This window comes from Scyliorhinus torazame, chromosome 9, assembly GCF_047496885.1.
Source record: "Scyliorhinus torazame isolate Kashiwa2021f chromosome 9, sScyTor2.1, whole genome shotgun sequence".
Taxonomy (NCBI): Eukaryota; Metazoa; Chordata; class Chondrichthyes; order Carcharhiniformes; family Scyliorhinidae; genus Scyliorhinus; species Scyliorhinus torazame.
This window is the reverse complement of record NC_092715.1, coordinates 147,245,747-147,271,394: the sequence shown is the minus strand read 5'-3', so window position 1 is coordinate 147,271,394 and position 25,648 is coordinate 147,245,747. Positions and strand designations below refer to the sequence as shown.

The 25,648-nt window shown below is 46.9% G+C and overlaps 1 protein-coding gene across 4 annotated transcripts in view; it reads right to left on the bottom strand.

Moving 5' to 3' along the window:
- pcsk5b (proprotein convertase subtilisin/kexin type 5b) overlaps nucleotides 1-25,648 on the bottom strand; it is a 602,404-nt gene that overhangs the window by 413,704 nt on the left and 163,052 nt on the right. For all 4 annotated transcript variants that reach the window (XM_072516608.1, XM_072516609.1, XM_072516611.1 and 1 more), the window contains exon 6: nucleotides 19,175-19,263. In XM_072516608.1, the coding sequence (XP_072372709.1) occupies nucleotides 19,175-19,263 (89 nt within the window). The remainder of the gene's footprint in view (nucleotides 1-19,174; nucleotides 19,264-25,648) is intronic.

Below are 25,648 nucleotides of genomic sequence, written 5' to 3'. Positions count from 1 at the left end.
TTGCAGGCGAATCCAAGACTAGGGAGCATGGTTTTTAAATTAATGGTCGATCGCCCTTTTAGGAAAGAAGTGAGGATAATGTTTTTCTCTGAGTGAACAGTGCAACTTTGGAACTCCCTACTTCAGACGGTGGTGGAGGTGGAGCCATTGAATATTTTTAAAGTAAAGTAGAGGTAGAGAAATTATTGTTAGGCAAGGGAATCAAAGGTTAACAGCGGTAGATTGGAATGGGAAATTTTAAATACAAAAAGATAAGTCATGATCTTATCAAATGGGAAAGAAGACTCAAGTGACTGAGTGCCTGTTCTATTTTGTATGTTTATATGCTCGCATAGTTTGGCAAGACATTGTGAATCTTGACTTCATGCTGTTTGGTACACACTCTATTTGCAATGTTATACCTGTTTGGCTTGTCATCAGGCCAAACCACTTGACACATCCATTGCTTTCTACATTGGCACTTCCAATGTCCTCTAGTGCCATATGCCTTGCATACAGCATTGAAAACTGTGCATTCTCGTATTCTCTGGGTGCATGTATGAAGCCACAACCTCCACATTGCTTACTAGGCCAGACAATGGTGGATGAATTATGCAAGCCTGTAGGCTGTAATTACTAGTGTGACTTTGCACTTGCAACTAGTTGGCACTAGTGCTTTCATGATGTGTCCTTTGGGTTGGCCCCAAGATGTCTTTCTGGAACACTTACATGAGAGTAGATGCTACCATAAGGTAGATTATTCTGTTGGCTAGCTGTACCACAGTGAGGTCACAATCATGCCCCTTTTCTACATCTACTTGTAAATTGAGCAATGGTCTCTTTGTTGGTTATTGCCTCAAAGACAAATTCCAGATAGATAATGTATTTGGAAGTTGAGCTTCACATTATTGATTGGAGAGTGCTGACCATAGTTAACTGGATTCCTATGATGGTCTTCAACAGACCTGATATGTTCGGTCTTTGGGGGCCTCCTTTGCCTATAGCAATTGTAATTTTTATGGTTGTGTATCATTTCAGAAATATTGAGATCCGGAAAAAGCAGGAGGTCTGCTGTCTTCCAATTGAGTTTTGGAAGTAACGGGTTCATCTTGAAGCTTTAATGCTGTCTGAAATTATTGAAAACTATTCAGGTTTTCTTTGACAGCTTTTGTAAGTTGCATTACCTGTAGTAGTCACGCCTTAGCTGGTCATCGTTTACTGCTTGGGTGCGTTGATGACCGTGTTGAGCTCTGATTCTCCTTGCCTAGGTTCGCCCAAAAGGTGTGAATTTGTATTGCACATTTCAATAATAAAACTAAACAGGAAAAAGTTTAGTTCCTTTAGCTGCTAGGAGCTGTTACTGGATGAACATTTTCTTCCCAACCTAGCCTGCAGTACAGCGCTTTAACTTCCCTTGACCTGTAGGCACCATAAGTAGTCGCCTCTCCAGTCTGCGAATTCTGATTAAAGTTGTGTCTGTTCCTGCTTAAACCTCACAGAAGGCAGACGTACGATTAAGCTCTCTCAAATTTGAACAATCTTGTTTGGTCGTGTTTCCTGCTGGCTGTGAGCTGCCAGGCTCCAGAATGAGGGGAGGGGGTGTAGGATTCATGCACAGCTGCATTCACTTGCACATGGAAGGCTTGACAGTTGTTTCACTTTTACGCCAGTTCTTTTCTCCTGCTGTGTGTCAAGTGTTACGGCTTGCACAGTTCTCAATCAGACCTTTAAACCCATAATGCCACTATATTACATTCTTTTAATCAATGTGAATGCACCAATCACAAGAATTGGTAAAACAGTCATGGGGATTCTTTATTTGAAGATAAGACCATATGAAAATAGTAGTAACTTGGGAGACTTTGGAGAGTGCATCTCAAATGCTGCTGCTTGTGACTAGAAGTCCTGGGACTAGTACTTCACAGCTTGCCGAGGTGGTAGTGATTGACAACAGTTTAAGTTGCACCTCCTCAATGCTACGTGTAGATCTTATCACAACAGTACGGTGCTCCACATGTGGTCTAACCAGGGTTTTGTAAAGCTGAAACATGAATCCTACACCCTTGTGTTCATTCTGCTCGATATCAAGACCAGCATTCTAAGAACTGGAGAGAGCAGGATCTGGAGACAGACTGCAGCACCTAAGAGCTATCCAACCAGTGGCGCCAAAAGCAGACTGACCGCATTATGAGAACAATCAAAGTACGATGTTGCAGAAAAGCAAATAGCTGATTGGTTGGCGAGTATATTTTCCATTTATAGAACCACAGAATTCCTACAGTGCAGGAGGCCATTCGGCCAAGAGAGTCTAGTCTACATTGACCCTCCGAAAGAGCACTCCATGCAGGCTCATTCCCCCATCCTATCCTTGTAACCTAACCTGCACATCCCTAGACACAGAGGGGCAATTTAGTATGGTCAATCCACCTGACCTGTACATCTTTGGACTGTGGAAGGAAACCGGAGCACCTGGAGGAAACCCACACAGACACGGGGCGAAAGAGTAAACCCCACACAGTCACCCAAGGCCGGAATTGAACCTGGGTCCCTGGCACCGTGAGGCAGCAGTGCGAACCACCGAGCCACCCCTTTCAAAACTTAGGCAATATTAGTAATTGAAAGCTTTTATGAGTAGTAGTAGTAAAGTTTGATAAACACCAGTAAAGCTTATACGATTGTCTGGTGAGTATCTCCTATTTATGTTAGCTAGGAAATTTCAATCAGGGCAAGTAGAATATTTATTGAAATAATAACATAAGCACAAGTAGGACTAGAGACAGCAATTAATAATAAATCAGTAGAATATTTAATTAATTAAAGGCTATGCAAATGGCAGGGCAGGTGATGTGTGAAGCTCGTGAACATCTATTTGATCCAAGGCAAATAAATTTGTAGTTAGCACCTGCGGCTGGAAGAACTTTGGCTTAAGAGTCATTAAGCTGGAGGCCAAGCTGTGGACACGATATCACATCAGGGAAGAGGAAAGTTAACTGGGTACTCTGTTCCAGGACGCGATTACACCTCTCAGAATAGGGTTGTGTGATTTGATCCATGGTCAAGGACAGGAGGGTGTGACTGCAAGTGAGGCAGATACAGAGAAGAAGGTATAAGTGAAGGATTCTCAGCCCCTACAATTGTCAAACAGCTTTGAGGTTCTTATAGACAGTGTGGATGAAATCAGTGATGCAAGGTGGATAAGCAAACTGAGCATGGCACCATGGTGCAAGAAGCCATGCAAGTAGAGGGAGTTAACAGGAATGTAGTGGCAGTAGGGAAAGCATAGTCAGCAGGATAGACACAGTTCTCTGCAATTGAGAGCACGAATCTCACATTTGTCACAAAAAGACAAATGGAATTGGGACCCATGTGGGAACGCATGGCCAAACCTTTTATTTGGAGGAAGTGAAATAAGTTAAAGGAGAAATTGTTCAATGAGAGAACAAATTCAGCCAGGCAGAGGATTGGTGGTGGATGGCCATTGTTCAGGGCTCTGTTCAAGGAAGAAACAGAAAGCTCTCAAACCATCCTTGTGGGGGACGGGGGTGAAGAAGGTACATCCATAGTGAAGAGGCTGTGGTCAGGGCTGGAACTTGTTGTCATGACGTAGGGTCATATTATGGAACATTTGTTGTTCCAATCCAACTCTGGCCTCCTCCCATACTCTTTTTACAATTCATCTGTATCTGTGTGGCTTCAAGCTCTTGTCTAGACCTGGACATTTTTATTATCTATTTTTCTTTCAATTTCTGCACCTATCTCACCTTTACTTGGTCAATCTCTGACACGTCCCTTCCCTTCTGTGACTTCTCAGTCTCCAAGACTGTCCACCATTATTAATTACAAATCCACTGACTTTCAGTTACCTTGTCTATAGCTCCTCACACCCTGCTTCCTGCAAGGACTCTATCTCATTCTTCTAGTTACCACCTTCAGTCCATCTGTTCTGATTATAGTACTTTCCAAAACAGTGCAGCTGAGATATCCCCCCATCTCCTAAGCAAAGGTTCCCCATCACCCCACTGTATTTGACAGGGCCCTCAACTGTGCCTGACCCCATCTCCTGCACATCTGCCCTCACCCCTTCACCTCCCTTTGAGAACCATGATTAGGTTTCCCTCGTCCTCCCTTTTCACCCCACCAGCCTTCACATTCAAAGGATCACCCTCCGCCCTTTCTGACAACTTCAGAATGATCCTCCTGCAAACTCATCACACCCTCACCTCCCAGATCAATATTCCATATGGACTGTTCCCTCAATGATACCCTGGTCCATTCTTCCATCACCCCTCCCCATGACAACTTCCCATGCAATTGCAGCAGGTGTACCACCTGCCACTTTACCACACCCCTTCTCATCATCCAAGGCTCTAAAAGCACCTTCCAGGTGAAGCAGTGATTCATTTGCACTTCTTTCAATTTGGTCTATTGTATTCGCTGCTCACAATGAGGTCTCATCTACACTGGGGAGACGAAATGCAGACTGGGTGACTGCTTTGAGGAACACCTTCACTTAGACCGGAAAATTCCTGTCACTTGCCATTTCTATTCACTGTTTTGCTCTCATGCTCATATTTCCATCCTTGGCCTGCTATCTTCCAGAGAAGCCCACGCAAACTGAGGATTACGTACTTGATACATTTTGGATACTGTTGGGAGAGATGACTGTGTAGGGGAAAGCAGAGGCAGCCAACTTCATGGCAGTGGGTGGGTCTGCTGCACAAGAGGGGAGGAGGAAGAATGTCAGGGCTAAAGTGGTAGGGCACTCAATTATAAAGGGAACAGACAGGCGTTTCTCCAGAAGAGACTGTATCCATGTAAAATGGCCACCTGCAAAGGAACATGGGAATTGTGGTCAATTTGGGATACAAACAGGTACACAGCCTCTGTGTATTGTGCAAAGAAACCAGACTTGACTGAAACTTGTATCCATTAAGAATCAATTACCATTTTCCCCAAGACAATAGCATTTGCATGAAGGACCATCAACGATAGCAGACTAACTGACGCCACCCCCTTATTTGGAAAGGCCCATGTGCCTGAGACAATGATAGCTAGGACCCGCCCAGCCATCAAGGTGTCCGCCCCCTAATCGGCTAAGATCGATGAGGGTGATCGAAAACCTATCGATCCATTGGACCTGGAGTAAGGACCGCCCAAAAGGGCGTAAAAGAGATGAAGGGTAAAAAGCCCTGCGCACTAGAGATCGGTCTCTTTTGGGACTGGCCAGTGCGCGACCAACTGTAGCAGACCAACCACGTTCAAGGACCTGCGACCATTCCTGAAGGACGAGCCCAGCTGAGACAAACCCAATAACTTCCAACCGACCACGTGGACCCGGATAAAGGCCTGATCTCGCTCAGTGCCGGTCACGCGAAGTTAAGTAAAGATCATCTTAGTTGTTAGGTGGGCAGCACGGTGGCACAGTGATTAGCATTGCTGCCTACGGCACTGAGGACCTGGGTTCGAATCCCGGCCCTGGGTTACTGTCCGTGTGATGTTTCCACGTTCTTCCCGTGTCTGCGTGGGTTTCACTCCCACAACCCAAAAGACGTGCAAGGCAGGTGGATTGGCCACGCTAAATTGCCACTTAATTGGAAAAAAATAATTGGGTACTCTAAATTTAAAAAAAAAAAAATCTTAGTTGTTAGGTGTAGTTTAGTACGGAGCCGCGTGTATTATTACATGGAGATACAAGTCTTGTGTTATTAATAAACTGTGTTTTTGAGCTAACATACTGGTTGTGTGGTCATTTGGTCAATATAGCTTGTGGTTCACATCAAAATATAGAAAGACAACATCGATTGGCACTCTGACGGGACTCGATTAGAAGTGACTTTGTTACTCCGAGAGATCCCACAACTTTCGGAAGTGTGCATTAACCGCATGCATAACTAACAGGGAAGGGTTGCATGCAAATCTAGAGGGATTGTGAACTGGAATATAGCCGTAAGCCGTACCCGTTGTTCGATTGACTCCTTATTCCCCCTGTTCCAAATTTTAAGTAGAGAAGAGATAGCAGCACAAATGATAAGAGAGAATGATGAATCCACAGCAGCAACCCAAGGTCGCAGTAGTTGACAAATCAGAGCAGTGCCCCATATGGGAGGATGTGTTGAGAAAGTATTTAAAGGGGAAAGGATGGCCCCTTTGGTCAAATTTTTGTGCAAACACCGAGACAGGTCCAGGAAAGATAGGACAGACTTGGTGGGAGAATCTTTGTGAGATATACAAGAAAAACGCAGCAAAGTTTAGAAAGCTTGGCACAGTTGTGAGGCACCGAGGAGGTCGTCGAAATGCTCCGCAGACAGTTAGTAGAGAAGGAGGAAGAGAATGAGGGAAACAGTAAAGAAAGTGAGAACATTATTGAGGAATTCCGGGAGAGGTTAGCCGCCAAAGACAGGGAAATCGCAGGTGTTAAACGCGCCCACCAGTCTTGCATAGTACATCTTAGCAGCTTCCAGACCCAGTACAACAAGGCCTATCAAGATACACAGCACGCAGTCTTGATAAGAGGGGAGACTGAACACCAGTCACCCAATTAAAAAAGAAATGCGCCGATTTACAGGCAGCTTTAAGAGCGCTCCCCTGTCCACTGAAGAACAAAGGCAGAGCACTGTTGACCACGTTAAATGCCAGTGGAAGATAGATAAACTCCAGTCGTTACTTTCAGTTCAGAATGGTTTTGTGTGCGCCTTCGGGGCAGACGGGACAGATGAGGAAGAGATGGCAGACTGGGAAGAGTTAACTGAAAGCGGCAAATATATGTTAAAGGAATGGAAAGTCAAAAGCAGCCGCCACGCATCCCGAAAACAAAGGCACTGGCAGCACAGGTCGCACCAACCCCCACAGCTGCCCAACACCCATGAATCCGATAACCACAGAGAGAAGGATTAGAGACCAAGCAGGTCGAGATATCACCTACACCACCCCACTTTCGGTAACCCAGTTAAGGGATGTTTGCGGTAAAATTACTCCATTTCAGCCCACCGCAGACCCACATAGCTTCTTCAAGGAGGTCTGCCAGCAAAAGGTCATGTACGGATTAGATGAGAGGGAGGAAGTAAAATTGATTGTAATGAGTCTCAGCCAGTCGGTACGATCAGCTTTGCCAGAACCCCAAAACGTAGGAGGAGGAACCCTAGAGGAAATAAAGGCGGCAATATTAGTTGCTATCAGATACAACAAAGTGGATCCGGTAGAGGGTTTGAACAATTGCAGGCAAAAGAAGGGGGAACATCCAACCACCTTTGCCGGTCGCTTCTGGACACATTTCAAGGCAGTATACGGAAATTTAAACCGCGCTCACCTAGATGATGAAGAAACCACTAAATGGTCCCGTACCTTAGTTTTGCATGCCACGGAAGCAGGTAAAAGGGTTTGCGCAAATTATGACCCGGCAGATACCACACATGAGATTTGGGTACTTAGACGCCTATCCAGGGCATGGGAACAGTCACTTCAGGATCAGATGGACCAGAATGGATTAGAAGCCACAGTGTACCCAGTCCGAACTAGCCAGGAACCCGCATGGATAAATGAGGGCAGAAGAGAGGAACATTACCCCCGAGAACAGTACCCCAGAGCACAAGCCCCAGCCCACGCACCCATGAGGTTCATATTACAATTGTGGACAAGTAGGACATATCGCCCGCGATTGCAGACAAAACCCCCACACCACCAACTACCCCAACACCCCACCCAGAAACAATAGGCCAGACCACGATCGCCAGCTGCGACAGCTAGAAGGCAACGCTCGCCCCATGCATAACGTAAACGCCCGATCAGATAACCTCGCTTAAAACTCCCTAGATTGACGGTGTCCAGAGTCTCCAACATGGGTCAGTGACACGCGCTGGAATAACGTCGGAAGACCGGTAGTCACAGGCACAGTCCAGGGACAAGCAGTTGATTTTCTTTGGGACACAGGAGGATCCTGAATCACACTAAACTCCGCAAACCTATTCCAAAAAACACCCTGGCCCACCACAGATACCATCACACTCAGTGGATTCCACAGGCCACATGCAAGAGGGATACATCACAGCTTCTATATCTATCCAAATAGGAAATGTAGCCATTACACACCCCATTGTTCTAGTAGACCTACCCTTGACTGCAGAACACATCCTAGGCATAGACTTTATGAACTCCCATAACCTTGCCTTCGACCCCGTAAACAAGTGTGGCTGGCGAATGTCCAAGACAGCGAGAGCCCCCGCCACTCTCTCAGTAGGAAATTACGAAAACAGGATTTGCTCAGTGGAGGACTATTGGTTTAACCCTTCGGCAATTAGCACAGACGATACCATTAGATGGGTATCAGCCACCCACAAAGGTGCGTTTGCCCAACACAAACACGACTGTGGGCACATTCCAGGTATGATTATGATCTCAGGTCCCAACCCCATACCACAGAAACAGTATGGATTTCCACAGCAGGCTGAGGGCGAAATTTTACAGGTAATTAACAGTTTGTTAAAACAAGGAGTGATTCGACCCGTAACTTCCACTAATAATGCCCCGATTTGGCCCGTGAAGAAACCAGACGGTTCATGGCGACTCACCATTGACTACCGCGAACTAGACAAAGTTACCACTTTAACAGCCCCACTGTTGCCACGAGTCCCGCGACCATGCTTAAGCAGGGAGTGCAAGCAAAGTATTTCACCGTGCTGGATATCAGCAATGGTTTTTGGTCCATTCCCCTAGATCGGCTTGCCAGTATAAATTTGCATTCACTTTTCAAGGGCAACAGTACACATGGATGTGTCTCCCCCAAGGCTTCCATAATTCCCCCTCCATTTTCCATAGACAGCTAGCAGCTGGTCTTTCCAAATTCGCCTACCTTGAATGCCTAATTCAGTATGTAGACGACCTGCTCCTGCAAACCAAGACCAGGGAAGCGCACATGGCTCTATTGGCCGAATTACTAGCCCTGCTCCAGTCCATTGGATGCAAGGTAAACCCCAAAAAGGCACAAATATTGAGGGAAAAGGTACGTTATTTAGGCACCACCGTTACCCACGGCAAACGTGAAATTGAACGAAACGAATTGACTCCAATGTGAAATTGCCCCTGCCCCATAATGTAAGTGCACTCCGCTCATTTCTAGGTTTAGTGGGATACTGCAGAAATTATATCGATAGTTTTGCCACCAAGGCCGCCCCACTCTCAGAGCTTCTGAAAAAGAACACCCCATGGAATTGGCTTCCCCAGCACAAAGACGCCATAGACGATTTAAAACGCCCCCTAGGTACAGCTCCCGCTTTACAAGTCCCCGACCCCGACTTGCCCTATGCCATAGACGTAGCAACCACTGACCGAACCCTCTCAGCAGTGCTCCTACAGGGATGCCACGACCGATTAGGACCGGTAGCCTATGCCTCTAGAGTTTTAGACCCCGTAGAACAAGGATTTTCTGCCTGTGAACGACACTTGCTTGCAGTCTTTTGGGCAGTCCAGTACTTTGCCTACATTACAGGCCTCAACCCAGTCACGATATTAACCGAGCACACCACCACCCAACTGTTGTTAGACGGCAAACTAAAGGATGGTTCAGTTAGCCAGATCAGAGCAGCTCGCTGGGCACTCTTATTACAAGGCAGGGATATTTCTGTGAAACGCACCAAGACCCACACGTTCTTAGCAGACTATTTACAATACGCAGGGACCCCACACGAATGCCAGATAATTGCAGCCACACACCCCACAGGACCCTTTGTTCCCAAATCGCTACAACCATGTGTAAACGGTGAGACACAAAGTTCCCAAGACACAGGGGACACAGTAAAGATCTATGTAGATGGCTCCTCCACTGTTGAGGATGGAGTAAGAATCACAGGTTGCGGGATTTACATGGAGGACTCACAGGGACGCCCACTAGAAGAGGTACATTTAAAATTACCCGGCCACTTGGGTTCGCAGGCAGCCGAACTGGCAGCCATTGCGTATGTAATTGATCACCCAGACTCCTTTCCAACGCCTGCGGACATACACTCAGACAGCTTGTGTGTTCGCAACAGTCTAACAGAATTCCTTCTCCTATGGGAACCTTGAGGTTTTGTATCCGCCGACAGAAAACCCCTACCCTCTGCCCCTCTCCTGAAACATATTCTTAAAAAAGCCACCGGCCGCACATATGGCATCATTAAAGTAAAGAGCCATCATCGCACCTCCCCCCCTTAGCTAAAGCTGGATCACACACTGGTCACTTCTGGCAATGCCCCCCTCCTCTCACCCTACCCCCCCCCGGAGTGTGAACAGATCCATTCAACCCAGGTCTCCCAAACCAATATTGAGGATTTATCTCAGGCGCAGAAAGCAGACGACTCCCTTAAACAGGTACTGAATGGCACCTACCCAGCCCCCTATGAAAATTGGAAGGACACACTCACAATACAGGACGGAATAGTGTTAAAGGAGGGAATTTATGTGGTCCCCACCCAAGTGAGAAACCAGTTAATCTTATCAGTTCCATGACGGACACGGACATCAGGGAATAGACACATCCATTGCCCGTTTAAGACCCTTGTGCTGGTGGCCCGAATTAAAAAGTGATGTCACACATTATGTCGACAATTGCCTCATTTGCGTCCAAAACTATCCAGAACATTATGCAAAGAAGGGACAATTAAGACACATCCGACCTGTAGAAGGCCCCTGGACAAATCTGCAAATTGATTACATTGGTCCCCTCCCCCCCCTGCAGAAATGGTTTCAAGTACGTGCTGGTCGTCAGATATGTTTACAAAATGGGTCGAAGCATTCCCCACACGTTCAAACACAGCAAAGGCCACCGCTAAAATTTTGACCCAACAGATCTTTATGCGTCGGGGTCTTTCACACAGCATCGAGTCAGATCAAGGTTCCCACTTCACCGGCAGAGTAATGCAAAATGTTATGACCATTTTCGGTATCAAACAGAAATTCCACATAGCCTACCACCCCCAGTCCAGCGGCATAGTAGAGCGCATGAACATGAACCTCACTTTAAAAATGACCATTAGGAAAACGGTACAGCAGAACAATTCCACTTGGGACACAATACTACCCTTTGCTCTCATGATTATCAGGAACACAGTTTCCAGTTCCACAGGTTTCACCACCCACACCCTTACGACAGAGAAACCCATGAAAGGCATTGAATATTTATTAGGGCTCGATTTGGCAAATCCCGCAGTAATAGCGCTCACCCACGAAAAAGCAGTGCAACAGGTCATAGAAAACATTAAAGCGGCACAACTAGCTGCTGCTGTCTGACTAGGTGCTGGGAAAAAGCAGAGTAAAGCCAGTTTTGACAAAAAAGGTTCACCCCATAGAGTATACAGTCGGCCAGCAAGTTATGATCTCGTTGTACAACCCCAGCTCCTTCCTAGCCCCTAAATTCGCAGGCCCCTACTCCATCTCTGACAAAGTAAGCCCCTCTGTGTACAAGATAGCATACCCCAACGGTAAGACTGGTTGGTTCCAAATCAACCAACTCAAACTCTACGGATCACAACGTAGCCACGCCCACCACTGAGCCTTGGTAATGGGAGAGGATGATGCTCTGCCCACTGACGACTCAGCCCGACGCCCGCTCCAACCCTCCCCACCTCCGGACGCCACTCTCTCCTCGACTCCGCCCATAATCACAGGTTTCAACCTCGAACTTGACTCTGATGAGAGCCTCCCGGATTTGACTACCATCCCTAGTGACCTCCCCACCATCAGCTACCCTAGCCCCCGGAACGTCGCCTTGGATTTTTCCGACCCCTTGTACGACCGTCCCCGTCCAATGACTTTTCCTACGCCCACTCCCAGCAACATTGCTTCCACTTCCAGTACACCAGTTCCCGACTACCCTCCGTCACACGACAACCCCGATACTCCTTTTTGGCACCGTGATAATTCCTACAGGTTGGTAAGACATGATGAATCGGACCACTCGCAGGCCTACGTGGCTATTGCCCGGAATCTGCAGACACGAATCTGGCAACCAGGAGAAGATGATGATTATGGGCTGTTTAGCACAGGGCTAAATCGCTGGCTTTGAAAACAGACCAAGGCAGACCAGCAACACGGTTCGATTCCCGTAACAGCCTCCCCGAACAGGTGCCGGAATGTGGCGACTAGGGGCTTTTCACAGTAACTTCATTTGAAGCCTACTTGTGACAATAAGCGATTTTCATTTCATTTCATATTCATTTCATTTAAGCGATGAGCCCCTTCTGGGAAATGATTAAATGGAACTGATGCACGCAAATATTTGAGGTGTCCAGATGATGAGAAACGGACACTACCTAAGAATTAAGGTGTCCAAAGCTCTGATGGAGCCTGCCCGTCTTCTTGTTTTTAACCTCCTCTTCTCTCCAACACATGGTTTTAATCTATGTCAGCCCGAACCTCGGCTATGCAGTCATAACTACTCTTCTGATTGAACCGTCAGATGTGGTCTACTGACCAATGGCAGTTGAATGCACTACAATAGGACTAGAAATTCTTCCTGTTCATCCCTGTCACCCAGGTAAGGAGTCACGGCACTGGTCCCTGCCCTACCCGAGGGCCCCAACATTATCCGGTCAACCACGTTCGGGTAGTGGAGTAACGGCACTAATTCCCGCCCTACCCGTGGATCCCACCCATTCTTCACCCAGAACAGCCGACACCCACCCCAAGTTTCTCATCATGCTCTCAGGAATGGTTTACTACACCCTTTGCTGCTTTGGGCAGGTCTTGAATCTTCCTTTCTGCTCCAAATCTAAACCCTTGTTTCTTCCACTATTCTTTCAGACCCCTTTGGGTCACTTCCAAATACTATTTACACGTAAAACACAAAGGTGGCTGATCACTGCTTTACCTCTGAGCCCCTGGGATGAAACTCTATAAAACTTAAGCAAAGCCTCAACGCCCCATGGGTGTTAGTAAAGATGGAGAATGGTCGAAGAAAGCATCCAGCCACTCCTCGGCCACACAAGCTGTGAGACACTTGAATACTTGAATTGAGACACTTGGATTAGTACCTCTCCAAATTAAAAAAAAAAATTAAAAATGGGGGAGTCACACATGGTGACAATTGTAAAGGGAAATTGGAACTAAGAGAGAGAGAGACTAACACACACAGATATTAACCAACGATACTGACATGATACTATGCTTGATTCCCACCACACACCGCAGGATGAATCCAGCACCCATGATCTGCGTATGGATAATCGTCGCACTTACCGGACTCCGAGCACAAGATACCCAAGACTTTCCACAGCCTGGCGGTCTGTGATACCGTCCCCCGGATGCAGGGGAACGGGAGAATGGCACCCTATGGGTGCGTAAGAACACAAGCGTCATATTTGGGTGCAACAACCAACGGACAATTTACAGAAAGCCCAACGGGTCCACATCAGAATGTTACATTAGCACAACTGGAACAGAAGATGGTGGGAATTTACTAATGAAGGGTGCCCCGAAATTGGATGCTTAAATAAAATTGCAGGGAACACAATAAGAATCGGACAAAATTGCCCCAGGGCACCCACTAAAGGTAATTTGGCAACACACATAATTAGACCTAAGCCAGCCCCGAGCGACACCACCCCACAGACCACCTCCAGTCAGGATACCACCCAACAACTGTTAGAGATAGAGACCGAAACCCCCAGCTGGTGGGAAGGCATTGCAAAATGGAACCCACTCTCATACATAATAGAGACCCTCCTCCTGATTGCAGTAACTTAGTGAAGTCCTCACATTCAAACTCCGTAAATGGAAGGCAAAAGCCTCCCGGCCACCAGGATACACAGTTCGAGCACCCCTCTTTGAAATCCAATAGAGCTCTACTAAGAATGTACGACTTACAAAAAAAACTGTGATAACCGCTGCTAAATGGACGCTTTGGCCTCTGTACTGATGAAATGTGATAAGAAGGAAGAATGTGGTGCTGCTGTTTAAGTTTTGTACATTGTGTTGTAGATAGGTTTTTTTATGTAAAAAACAGCAGCACGAGTGTAGCATAGAAAGTTTAGTTAGCAACCAACCGTTTAGTATGAATTTAAGTTTAATTAATTTATATGAATTTAATTTAGATATAAAATAGCCAATTGTAGTGAATTGTTTTAATGAATGTATGTGATAAGGTATTCGGTAAAATTGTACAATGAAGTCTAGGACAGAGTAGAGTAGGATCTGAACTGACTGACCAGTGGCAGGCTTGATAAGGTAGACTACGGGATCAAGACTGTGATCCACCACGCTTCGCATTCAGGATCAAGAGGACAGAATGTAGCCATGTAAAATGGCCATCTGCAAAGGACCATAGGAATAGTGGTCAATTTGGGACACACACAGGTACACAGCCTCTGTGTATTGTGCAAAGAAACCAGACTTGACAGAAATTTGCATCCATTAAGAATCAATTACCATGTTCCCCAAGACAACGGCATTCGCATTAAGGACCATCAACGATAGCAAACTAACCGGCGCCACCCCCCTTATTTGGAAAGGCCTATGTGCCTGAGACAATGATAGCTAGGACCCGCCCAGCCATCGAGGTATCCGCCCCCTAATTGGCTAAGACCGATGAGGGTGATCGAAAACCTATCGATCAATTGGACCTGGAGTAAGGACTGCCCAAAAGGGCGCGAAAGAGACGAAGGATAAAAAGCCCTGCGCACTAGAGATCGGTCTCTTTTGGGACTGGCCTGTGCGCGACCAACTGTAGCAGAAAAACCACGTTCAAGGACCCACAACCATTCCTGAAGGACGAGCCCAGCTAAGACGAACCCAACAACTTCCAACCGACCACGTGGACCCAGATAAAGGCCTGTCTCGCACAGTGCCAGTCACTCGAAGTTAAGTAAAGATCAACTTAGTTGTTAGGTGCAGTTTAGTACGGAGCCGCGTGTATTATTGCATAGAGATACAAGTCTTGCTTTATTAATAAATTGTGTTTTTGAGCTAACATCCTGGTTGTGTGGTCATTTGGTCAATATAAGAATCAGCTTGTGGTTCACATCAAAATATAGAAAGGCAACAAGACTCCGATGGTATGTTGCCTCCCTGGTGCCAGGGATGTCACTGAACAGCCGCAGGGCATTCTGAAAGGGGAGGGAAGAAAAACAGACATATATTGTGGTACATATTGGCACCAACGATATAGGCAGAAAAAGGGATGCGGTTCTGAAAGCAGAATTTCAGTGAGCGAGGAAGTAGATTAAAAAACAGGACTCAGAAGGTTGGTAATAATCTCTGGACTACTTCCAGTATCACCTGTTAGTGAGTATAGAAATAGGAGCTTAGTACAGGTGAATGTGTGGCTGGAGAAATGGAGGGAGGGCTTTAGATTTCTGGGACAATGGGACTGTCTTTGGGGACAGTGGGACCTATACAAGACGGACAGTTTGCACGTGAAGCGAAATGCGACCAGTGTCCTTGCAGGGAGGTTTTAAACCAACTTGGCAGCGGCCTGGGATCCTGAGAGAAGGTTCAGCAGGGATAGATGCACAGTCAAAATTAGAGGAGGCATCAAATGAGTCAGGAAGGCATAGAACGTCTAGAACATTTAAGTCACAAGGAAGCTTGGCAAGGTTGGATGGTATTTATTTTAATGCGAAGAGTCTGATGAACAAGACATACGAATTGAGGGCATGAATTAAAACATGGGGATATGATATCATTGCTGTCACTGAGCCATGGTTGAGGGGAGGGGTTTGGCAGGCAGCTTAATATTCCAGGATACAGAATTTTCAGGTGAGATAGGGAAAGAGGTAAAAGAGGAAGGTGTTGCAATTTTGATCAGACAATCAATTAGAGCAGTAAGGAGGGACTGCATCTTTGAAGGCTCTTCAACTGAAGCCATATGGGTAGAACTTAAAAAGCAAAGGGGAGCAATTACATTGTTGGGAGTGTTCTACAGGCCCCCAACAGTCCCTTTCCTTGATTTTGTAATAGATTCCCTTTGATAACTGGCATGCTTATCTTGTCCCCAACTATTAATCAGCACATCCATCTGTCACAATATGTGGATATTGTAGAGTACATAAAGTGTGAATATAATATCATAGAATTTACAGTGCAGAAGGAGGCCATTCGGCAATTCGAGTCTGCACCGGCTCTTGGAAAGAGCACCCTACCCAAGGTCAACACCTCCACCCTATCCCCATAACCCAGTAACCCCACCCAACACTAATGGTAATTTTGGACACTAAGGGCAATTTATCATGGCCAATCCACCTAACCTGCATATCTTTGGACTGTGGGAGGAAACCGGAGCAACCGGAGGAAACCCACGCACACACGGGGAGGATGTGCAGACTCCGCACAGACAGTGACCCAAGCCGGAATCGAACCTGGGACCCTGGAGCTGTGAAGCAATTGTGCTATCCACAATGCTACCGTGCTGCCCCCAAATGTTACGACTCTAATCATTAGATGGTGCTATAGAGCAACCATATAAATATCACATGCCTCCTTGACTTCTGGGAGAGAACAAGAGAAATAGAGACAGAGTAGGTGTAAGATAGTTTAACTGTTAGCATAGTTTAGTATTGTAGATGTGTAGTGTAATCTTTATTTAACTAATTCCTTAGTAATATGTTCACATCTAATTCAGTGTAGTGTAATAAATTAGCTTTGTTTGTTAAACACAGCTTGCTGTTCTTTATTAACACTACAACCTTCACCATCCTGAGAGAACAAAAGCAAAGAACACAACATGGTAGCAGGAGTGATTACTAAAGGTTTTTAAGTTAGATTTAGGTAGTTTAGCTAGAAGGTCATTGAAAACTTTGTCGAGGAAAAAATAAAATCTTCGAAAAAAAACCCCAGCGCACTTTACAAGCCAGTTGCATCTAGCAGCACAGAGGGAAAGAAGCAAAAATGGAAGGCCTACAAACTCCCAAACACTTCAAGACTACTGGTAAACTTGATGTAAATTGGAGAACTTTTAAGCAACAATTGTATCTCTTGTGCAATTGAGATCAGTTGTATCTCTCTGCTTCAGCTCTAGAGTCAGCCAGTGACCAGCAGAAAATTACACTGTTTCTTACTGTGGCTGGACCACAAGCCATAGAACTGTTTAATGTGTTTTACTTTGAAAATAGTGACAACAAGAAAAACTTAAATGCAGTAATGAAAAGGTTTGATCTGCATCAGATTTGATCTGCTGACAGATTCCCTCCTCCGTGACCAAATAGTGTTTGGTATAAAAAATGAAAAACTTTGTGAGCGTTTGTTTAGGCAGCACAATTTATCTTTAGAAGATGCAATAAGTTTATGTCGAGAGGGTGAGCCTGCTGTGAGTCAGTATGTAGAAATTCAATCCAGGGAAAAAGGTGTGACAGAATAAAACAAAGAACACAACACCAACCTGAAGGAGGGGTTCAGTGATGATACCTTTTAAACACTAAATAGTTAGCATCCATTAGATTAATTTTGCATAAATTACTTTATTAAGGATTGGGATGAATTACAGGAAGAGTACCGAGTAATCATTATTAACCATTAAACATGTATTTTTAGGACATAGCAGTAATAAGTAATCAATAGTGAAACAATCCAGTGTGCTGCTTCTGTTGTTCTGTTTCTCACAAACAGCACAGGAAGTTGTGATTGTACATAGCTGTCAAGTTGAGCATCCTGGCATCAATCATGGATTGCTTGCAATTCTATTGGTTGAAGTTTAAACATTGCTTGCAATTCTATTGGTTGAAATTTAAACATTGCTTGCAATTCTATTGGGAGAGTTTAAACATAGCTTCAGGGATTGGATCACAGTCGACTGGGGCGGGCTATTGATTTTCGACTGTTGTATATGTTGACATGTTGAGTTCATGCCTTTGTTCTGTAGACAGGACCTTGGCAGCTTTCCAGGTCTTATCTCGCATGTACATGAAATCAAGCTTCAAGGAATGAAACCGTCTTCAGATTGTTGGTGTGTATGCTTTTCTTTGTACTGAGTTGAGCCATAGGAGAAAAGCCCATGTGGAATCCGACTCAATACCCAGGCCTTGAAACCCACAACCTTTCCTTATTTTCATTGATCACCATCCATCAGTTTTCAAGAGGTCTACATCCCTTCTGACCATCCTCCCTCCCTGATGTGTTTGTAGAAGTTTTTCTTGTGTTGATTCTGGGGTTCTTTGCAGATTTCTTTTAATCCTCCCTTTTTGTATGTCTTACCATCTTGCTTTTTCACTTTTTGCTGCTCTTTATAGCTTTCCCATTCACCAAAATCTATACTTTATTTTGCATATTTGTGTGCTTTTACTTTTAGTTTTTTGCTATCTCTTTCCTCTTTTGTTGCCTATGGCTATCGTAATTGGCAAGCCAAATTCTTGTCCTTTGGGTGTATAAACTAGTTCTGTACCATGTTACATTCTTTTTTGAACAACTTGCATTAATCCCCTGTTGTTTTATCCATTAAACAGATGTGCCCAGTTTATCGTCCATGGTCTATCGCATCCCACTAAAGTCAACCTTACCTTGAATTAAAATTTTAGTAGCTGTTTTGAGTTTCATTCTTTCAATGTAAGTTTCATAGATTTCATAGAATTTACAGTGCAGAAGGAGGCCATTCAGCCCATCGAGTCTGCACCGGCTCTTGGAAAGAGCACCCTACCTAAGGTCAACACCTCCACCCTATCCCAATAACCCAGTAACCCCACCCAACACGAAGGGCACTTTTGGACACTAAGGGCAATTTAGCATGGCCAATCCACCTAACCTGCACAATTTGGACTGTGGGAGGAAACCGGAGGAAACCCACGCACACACGGGGAGAACGTGTGTGATAGTTAAATGTTCCTACGCCATTAGGCTGTTAAATAAACCTCACTTATTACGAAATCTAATGTGATCTGCCACTTGTGTATCCAGGATAGTATTTTTAAACAGTATGTCCGAGAATAAAAAATAAATTAATTGTGAATTCAAATTCACAGTGAAGGACATGGAGACTGTTCAAATCCATTTGTACTTTATGGCCTCATCAAGTGGCAGAGAAAGATAGCTTTCATTCCATCCTGAATGAATTTGATCATGACCTAATAGGTGAATAAAAAGTATCCTGGCCCCATGCCCCATCCATTCATCTTTTTTCCTTGCCTTGCATCCATCCATTTTGTGCTCGATTTATCAGTACAGTAAAGGTGAATCAAAATATCAATATATATTCTTTGCACATATGATTGGTATTATTTTAGAATAAGAACATTTCACAAACCTCCAATCTTGGCATTATAAGCGACTCCTATTGTGCAATGTGAATTGTTTGCAACAGCAGCCACCTCTCCTGCACATCGGGTTCCATGCCTGTGGAACAACATACAAGGAAAAGCACATTATACATTGGGAGCAAATGGTGAAATTTGAACAGTACAGACAATTTAGGGAGGCTTGCACTGGGGTTGGAACTAGAACCCCTGCTTTTCTTGACATATATTAACGACCTGGATTTGAGTCACAGGACACAATTTCAAAATTTGCGGATGAAACAAAACTTCAAAGTATTGTGAATTGTGAGGAGGGTATTGATAGACATCAAGCCAAACAGGCTTGTGGAATGGACAAACACATGGCAGATGATGCAGAGTATGCAGTAGGAACATTTTGGGAGCAAGAATATAGTGAGGCAATACAAACTAAACAGTACAATTCTAAAGGGAGATACAGGAATAGAAAGACCTGGAGATGTATGCACGTCCTTGCTTTTGTACTGTATGCCTCTTGGTATCTAAAGCAGAGAGTCCCACATGCATTTTTAACCACTTTCTAAATCTACTCTGCACCATTAAGAGCAGTGCCACACAAGGAGAAATATTTACTCTTTGGAGGACAGATTTGATCCCGGCCCAGGGTCACTCTCCGTCTGGAGTTGCACATTCTCCCTGTGCCTGTACGGGTCTCACCCCCACAACCAAAGATGTGCAGGGTAGGTGGATTGGCCATGCTAAGTTACCCCTTAATTAGAAAAAAAGAATTGGGTACTCTAAATTTATTTTAAAAGTTCCCCTGAGGGTGGCGGTAATGGTGAGCTTTTTGGATTTGCCTAGCTCTCACTTTCCCAACACCGCCCCCCCCCCACCCCCAGTCCCCAACCCCAAAGAAACAATTTCCTATCATTGAAGATTTATATCAGGACCAATTCTACGTGGGAAGCACTGTATTTTCTAGTTTCTCTTTTGCTTGCTCTTTTTATACATTTTCCAGGATCAAAGTTCTTAATATTACACTTCACAATCATCAACATACCCAGAAGTTTGGCACTGCTGGTATAATACTAATCTTTATTGTCACAAGTAGGCTTACATTAATGATGTTACTGTGAAAAGCCCCGAGTTGCCACATTCTGGCACCTGTTCGGGTAAACAGAGGGAGAACTCAGAATATCCAATTTATCTGTCAGCACGTCTTTCAGGACTTGTGGGAGGAACCCCACAAGCACCCGGAGGAAAGCTATGCAGACACAGTGAGAATATGCAGACTCAGCACAGATAGTGACCCAAGCCGGGAATCGAAGCTGGGACCCTGGAGTGGTGAAGCAACAGTGCTAACCACTGTGCTACCATGCTGCCCATAGGTGGCTTGGACACAAACCAGCAATGGTTTGATAATGTCAGGCTTTGAAGGGTCAAATCTATCTACCTTAATTTGAAAACTACATTTTAGTCATGTTGTAGTTTACAAAGTAGTGACATCAAATCGACACCTAGTTCTTCCATTTTAATCAGATTACTTTGTACATATTTTAAAATTACTAATGTAGTGGCCTTGTAATATTGATCCTCAGTACAAACGATCGTCTGATTCTTGCACTGCAATCCTACAAATAGACTGCCGATATAATTCTCTCTCTGCAGATGGGCAGTGCGACAGATAGTGTAATGGAGGAATTTGTCCATCAGTTATTATGTGCTGACAAAAATCCCGGCAACAGAAGATACAAAACATCCAAAGCCTCTGACACATTGCCAGCTTCTCAGCTCAGTTATTACATTTGATTTGTAATGTACACATTGTGCTGTCTACTGACTGATTTCAGTTTCATATTCTTAAAACACTATGGGTGGGATTCTCTGTTTCAGAGACTAAGTGCTGACACCGGGACTGAATCGCAGGTGTTCTACAATTCCCAGTGGCAGAACCCGTCCCGGAGCCAGGACATACTAATGGCCCAGCTCCAGCGCCACGTAGAACTAGTGCGATTCCAACGCATGCCGGCATGATAGTCACTGGGGTTGGGATTGGCATTGGAGAGCCTGACAAGCTGCAGCCGCATACAAGCACTCCACTCCCCACACATACTCATTCCGGCCACGAAAATGCTACCCAAAAAAGCCGCACCGAGGCACGCAGATGCAGATCTGGAGACACTGCTGGATGCCATGGAGGAGAGGCAGGACGCCATGTTTTCAGGGATGGGAAGGAGGCTGCCACCGGCCGCCGTCAACCGGGCCTGGGCGCAGGTGGCAGAGGCTGTAAGCCTCACTGCCAGGATCAGGCAGCAGTGCAGGAAGAAGCTGCACAACCTCCTCAGGGTGGCTGGGGTGAGTCACCACCCCATTCCACATCCATCACCAACACCCCCCACCCACCCCCCCGCCCTGCCTCCATCATGTGACCCTCACCAGGTGGACCAGTAGGCAGCGCAGAGTGAGGATGGGCTACTCCCCTGCTCAGCCAGGTTGAGTCACCACCACGCCCCTGGCAGCAACCCCTGTCCCACATTCGAACACCCCCCCCACCCCACTCCGTGGGCAATCGAACCCGACCGCCAGCAGTTCGCTCACATCCCACCCTGCATCACATGCTAACACCCATAGCGCCCGCCATGGCTGGGTGCTCTGGACCCTCTGCGCTGCCCACATCCAAGTGTCTCACATTTCCGTCAGGATAAGGCAGCCCACAACAGCAAGGCGAGAGAGAAAATTGGAGGGGGCCCACTGGACCTACGGCCCTTCACCGTCGCAGAGCAGAGGGTTTTGGACTAGTCGGCGGGGTTGGAGAGCGGACAGTTGCCTAGGCAGAGGTCGGCATTGGAGAATGCAAGTGAGCCTCCAACAAACTGCGATGCCCCTGTGGCACATGTTTCACCCCTCACCCTCACACCTACCCATGATCTAACCATGCGACTTGCCTTTTGTCTTGCAGGATAACCTGGCAATGAGGCTGGGCCTGCTGCCCAACAGCGTTCCCTGCAACACCTCAGAGAACATGTCCGGGGACGCCGCCGAATTTTCGTCATTGCTGTCACCGGCACCTACCCCATCCCAGAGACACTCATTCTTTTGGGCATTACAGCCAAGAGACTGATGGGACACTATCTGGTGCGCACCACAGACATGCAGTGGTACAACTGGTGGAGGCAGGAACCCCAAAGGGGGCGGACGGTCAGAGGGCGGCCTGACCCCAGGGACTAGCTGCTGTCCAGACAGGTCTTGCGCTTCTGGAAAGGGTGGTCCCATCAATGTTGAAGATGCAGGTGCAGAGCCGGGGATTACATGAGGGGTTGTCAACAACCATCCAGCGCCTGCAGGCATAAAGTGATGCCAACTATGCATGCCACCCAGGCCAACACCGCACAGGTGGCGCCCACGGTGGAGGCCTTGGGTTCAAATGTATTGGCCATGGATCAAGATGTCCAAGACCGTGGGCAGTGCAGGTGGTGGCCATGGCACAGGACAGAGCGGCATGTTACAGGCAGCCATGTACCAAGGCCTCATGGACATTGCAGCGGCACAGAAGAGCTTGGCCCAGTCACAACGGGTCATTGCTGCAGGCCTCGAGGGCATTGGCCTGGTGCAGGCTGACCGGACGGCCCTGGCATGGTCACAGTGACATAGCACAGTCTCAGAGGGACGTGGCACAGTCCCGATGATCCATTGCCCGAGCATGGAGACCCTGGTCAAGACGGAGGCAGTCTCCAGGACAGGCAGTGCCAGGTGTTGGGGGAGCCGCATCACCATCCCAAGGAGTAGCCCGGGGGAGGAGAAGGTGATGGGGCCCGTGCCATTGACTCTCGCAGGTGAGGTGCTGGAACACCACAGTGCCCGTAGCATCCCCTCCACCTGTCCCTACACAACCAATGGGCAGCAGGCAGAACAGGGAGGCACCATGCCACCCGCAAGACTGTGGCTCCAGAGATCTGCCTCCAAACAGGACCCAGGTCACTGGGCTAGATACGCAGGAGATCGTCTCCACTTCTGATGTACCACCTGGGGGACCCACGAGAAGGAGCATTAGCATACGCAAAATCAGACGGTTAGACACCAGTTAAGTTGGCATGGGTGAAGCACATAGGTTAGCGATAGGGGCTAGGGCACAATACTTGTATACAACATTCTAAACATCTGTTTAGCAATGGTCCGACCTGCCTCGGTCCTCTGTCTGAAGAGTGTGAAGGATGGGTTAGCTGCAGAAGGTGTGCTGGGGGGTTGGGAGTGGGGCGCCAATGATGTGGGGCGTGGGTGTTGGAGACTGACATGGGCCATGGCCCCCAGGAGTCGACCTTGGGAGACGGCAGGGCGCTATGTGGGGTGCCATTTGGTAGAGCCTATCCAGCGAATGACCCATCACCGTACACCAAACTGATACCCAACCCCCGGAACACATCCCACCCCTGCCACCCCAGGGTTTCGATGGGACCGTGAGCTGGAATGGCCAGTGCACATTCAGGGATCGCTCAGGTGGACAGCGTAAATGCTATAGGGTAGGAGTCAGAGCTCATCAAATAATGCAGAGCACCAGAGCTCATCGGGGTGTGGGGCCATCATCCTCCTCCATCCCATGGACCAGACCCGCTGGTACTGCCAACCCAGGGCCAATGCCCTGTCCTGAAGCAAGTGGGAAGCACAGAGGGGGGTACAGGATGGCACCTTCAGGCTGCCAGTGGCCAGGCCCCCTAGTTGGTGCACCTGGAGGCAATTAGATGTCCCTGTGCACAGGGGTTCGGTGGCTGGCGTTAACCATGTCAGCAGGACCCTCTGCGACCCCTGTCCTGCACCCTCCTGTGGGCGATGGGTGTCCACCTTGAGTGGGCCATGTGAGATCCTGCCAGGAGGGTGGCACCAGGAGGAATGGGGGGCACGATGGCATCATGCATGCAGGCAGGGTCCACGGGTGGGGCTTGGCCATGGGGGTGGGCAAATGTTGGGACCATAGCTGTGGTGTGCGGTTGGTGTGTGGTGTGTCTGTTGTGCGGCGCACAGGTTGTGCCTACTTGTCTGCGGGTAGGGGCACGGTGGGCAGGCAGGGTTTGGAAACAGCCGGTCCTATGGGATGAATTAGTTGATGGTGTCACTGGCGGTATGTCTGCTCTGCGAGGGACAGTGCACCAGGGAGGGTGCCGAAAGCCACGGTGCATCCTTACGGCTGGTGACGCTCTGCACACCTACAGGTCACAGTGGACAGTCAGTGGGGTATGCAGCCAGATGCTGTGGCAATGGCGCTCCGTGCCCGGCCATCCCGGTGGGGCACCCTAATACCACGGCCTGTCTCCTGGTCGTCCCTCGTACTCCCCCCTGGCCCTGGAAAATGCCCCCTAGCCAGCGGCACAGCTGGCAATCCACAGTTGCACCTTTGGAAACTTGGCTCGCCTCCTCCTTCACCCTCATCAGCTACAGCGCCCGTTTACCAATTTTAAGTACCACAAGTGAACCACACGTCATCACTTCCGCCTGCCGGAGGATCGCGGGAGACTGGAGACTACCGAGTTGGGCCTGTTAATTATATGCTAACGGATGTTACTGTACAGTCGCTGCTCTCGAGGCACCCGAGAATGGCGTTCTGTTGGGCGCTCGGTACCGACCACCATTTTCGGATGATGCCCGACCGCAATCACGCCGTCACTGGATGGAGAATCGCGCCCTATATTACACCTGAACAGATAGGAAACCTGTTTCCTGACAAAGATAATCAAGTTATAAAAGAAATCAGTTTGTACCTATCGACAGCTATTAGATTTTATTACCTTAAAAAGGAGAGATGTGATTAGAAACAGCTGCACCTCAGCAGTTGAATAGATTTTGCACTGCAAGGTACAATGCTTCTTTGATATACATCTTGGCATCCAACATCCAATCAGCAATGTCACTGGGTGTGTGTTACGTTAACACTTTTGCACAAAATACACAAATTAAATAGGTTCAACTTTTGTCAGCTGAGATGGCTGGAACCTTCACTGAGCAACATCAAGCAATGTAAATTAAAATGATTCTGAACACCCTCCTGCCCTTTACTCAGAGGTTTGACTGCTTCCATTTTTCAAAGCGGTAGCCATAACAAAATACAACTCCCAGAAACTGGCTCCGGTGCTACCAATATAAAGAACTTCACTGGAGCACTGCGGTTAAAAAGTAAATACGATTGAACAGTATCATTACCGAAAACCTATTTTATTTTGGTCAGCTGTTCTGGCATCACCAAGGGGAACTTTGCACAGGAGTGTAGCATAATAGTGGATCTACAAGATTGCCAGACAAATCGGAGCGGAATCAAAAATCAATTAGCACAAAAGAAATCAAAATTTTAAATGACACCCAAATATATGCTTTCCTTGAAGCTTGTCCAGCAAAAGTCCTCACCCAAACTAGTGTCCCCACCTACACAGGTTAGGTCAGAAAAGCAGGTTTTCACCAATTCTGCTCATTCGAGAAGGGGCACATATGTTCTCAGGTGTACATTGGAACATGTGTACATG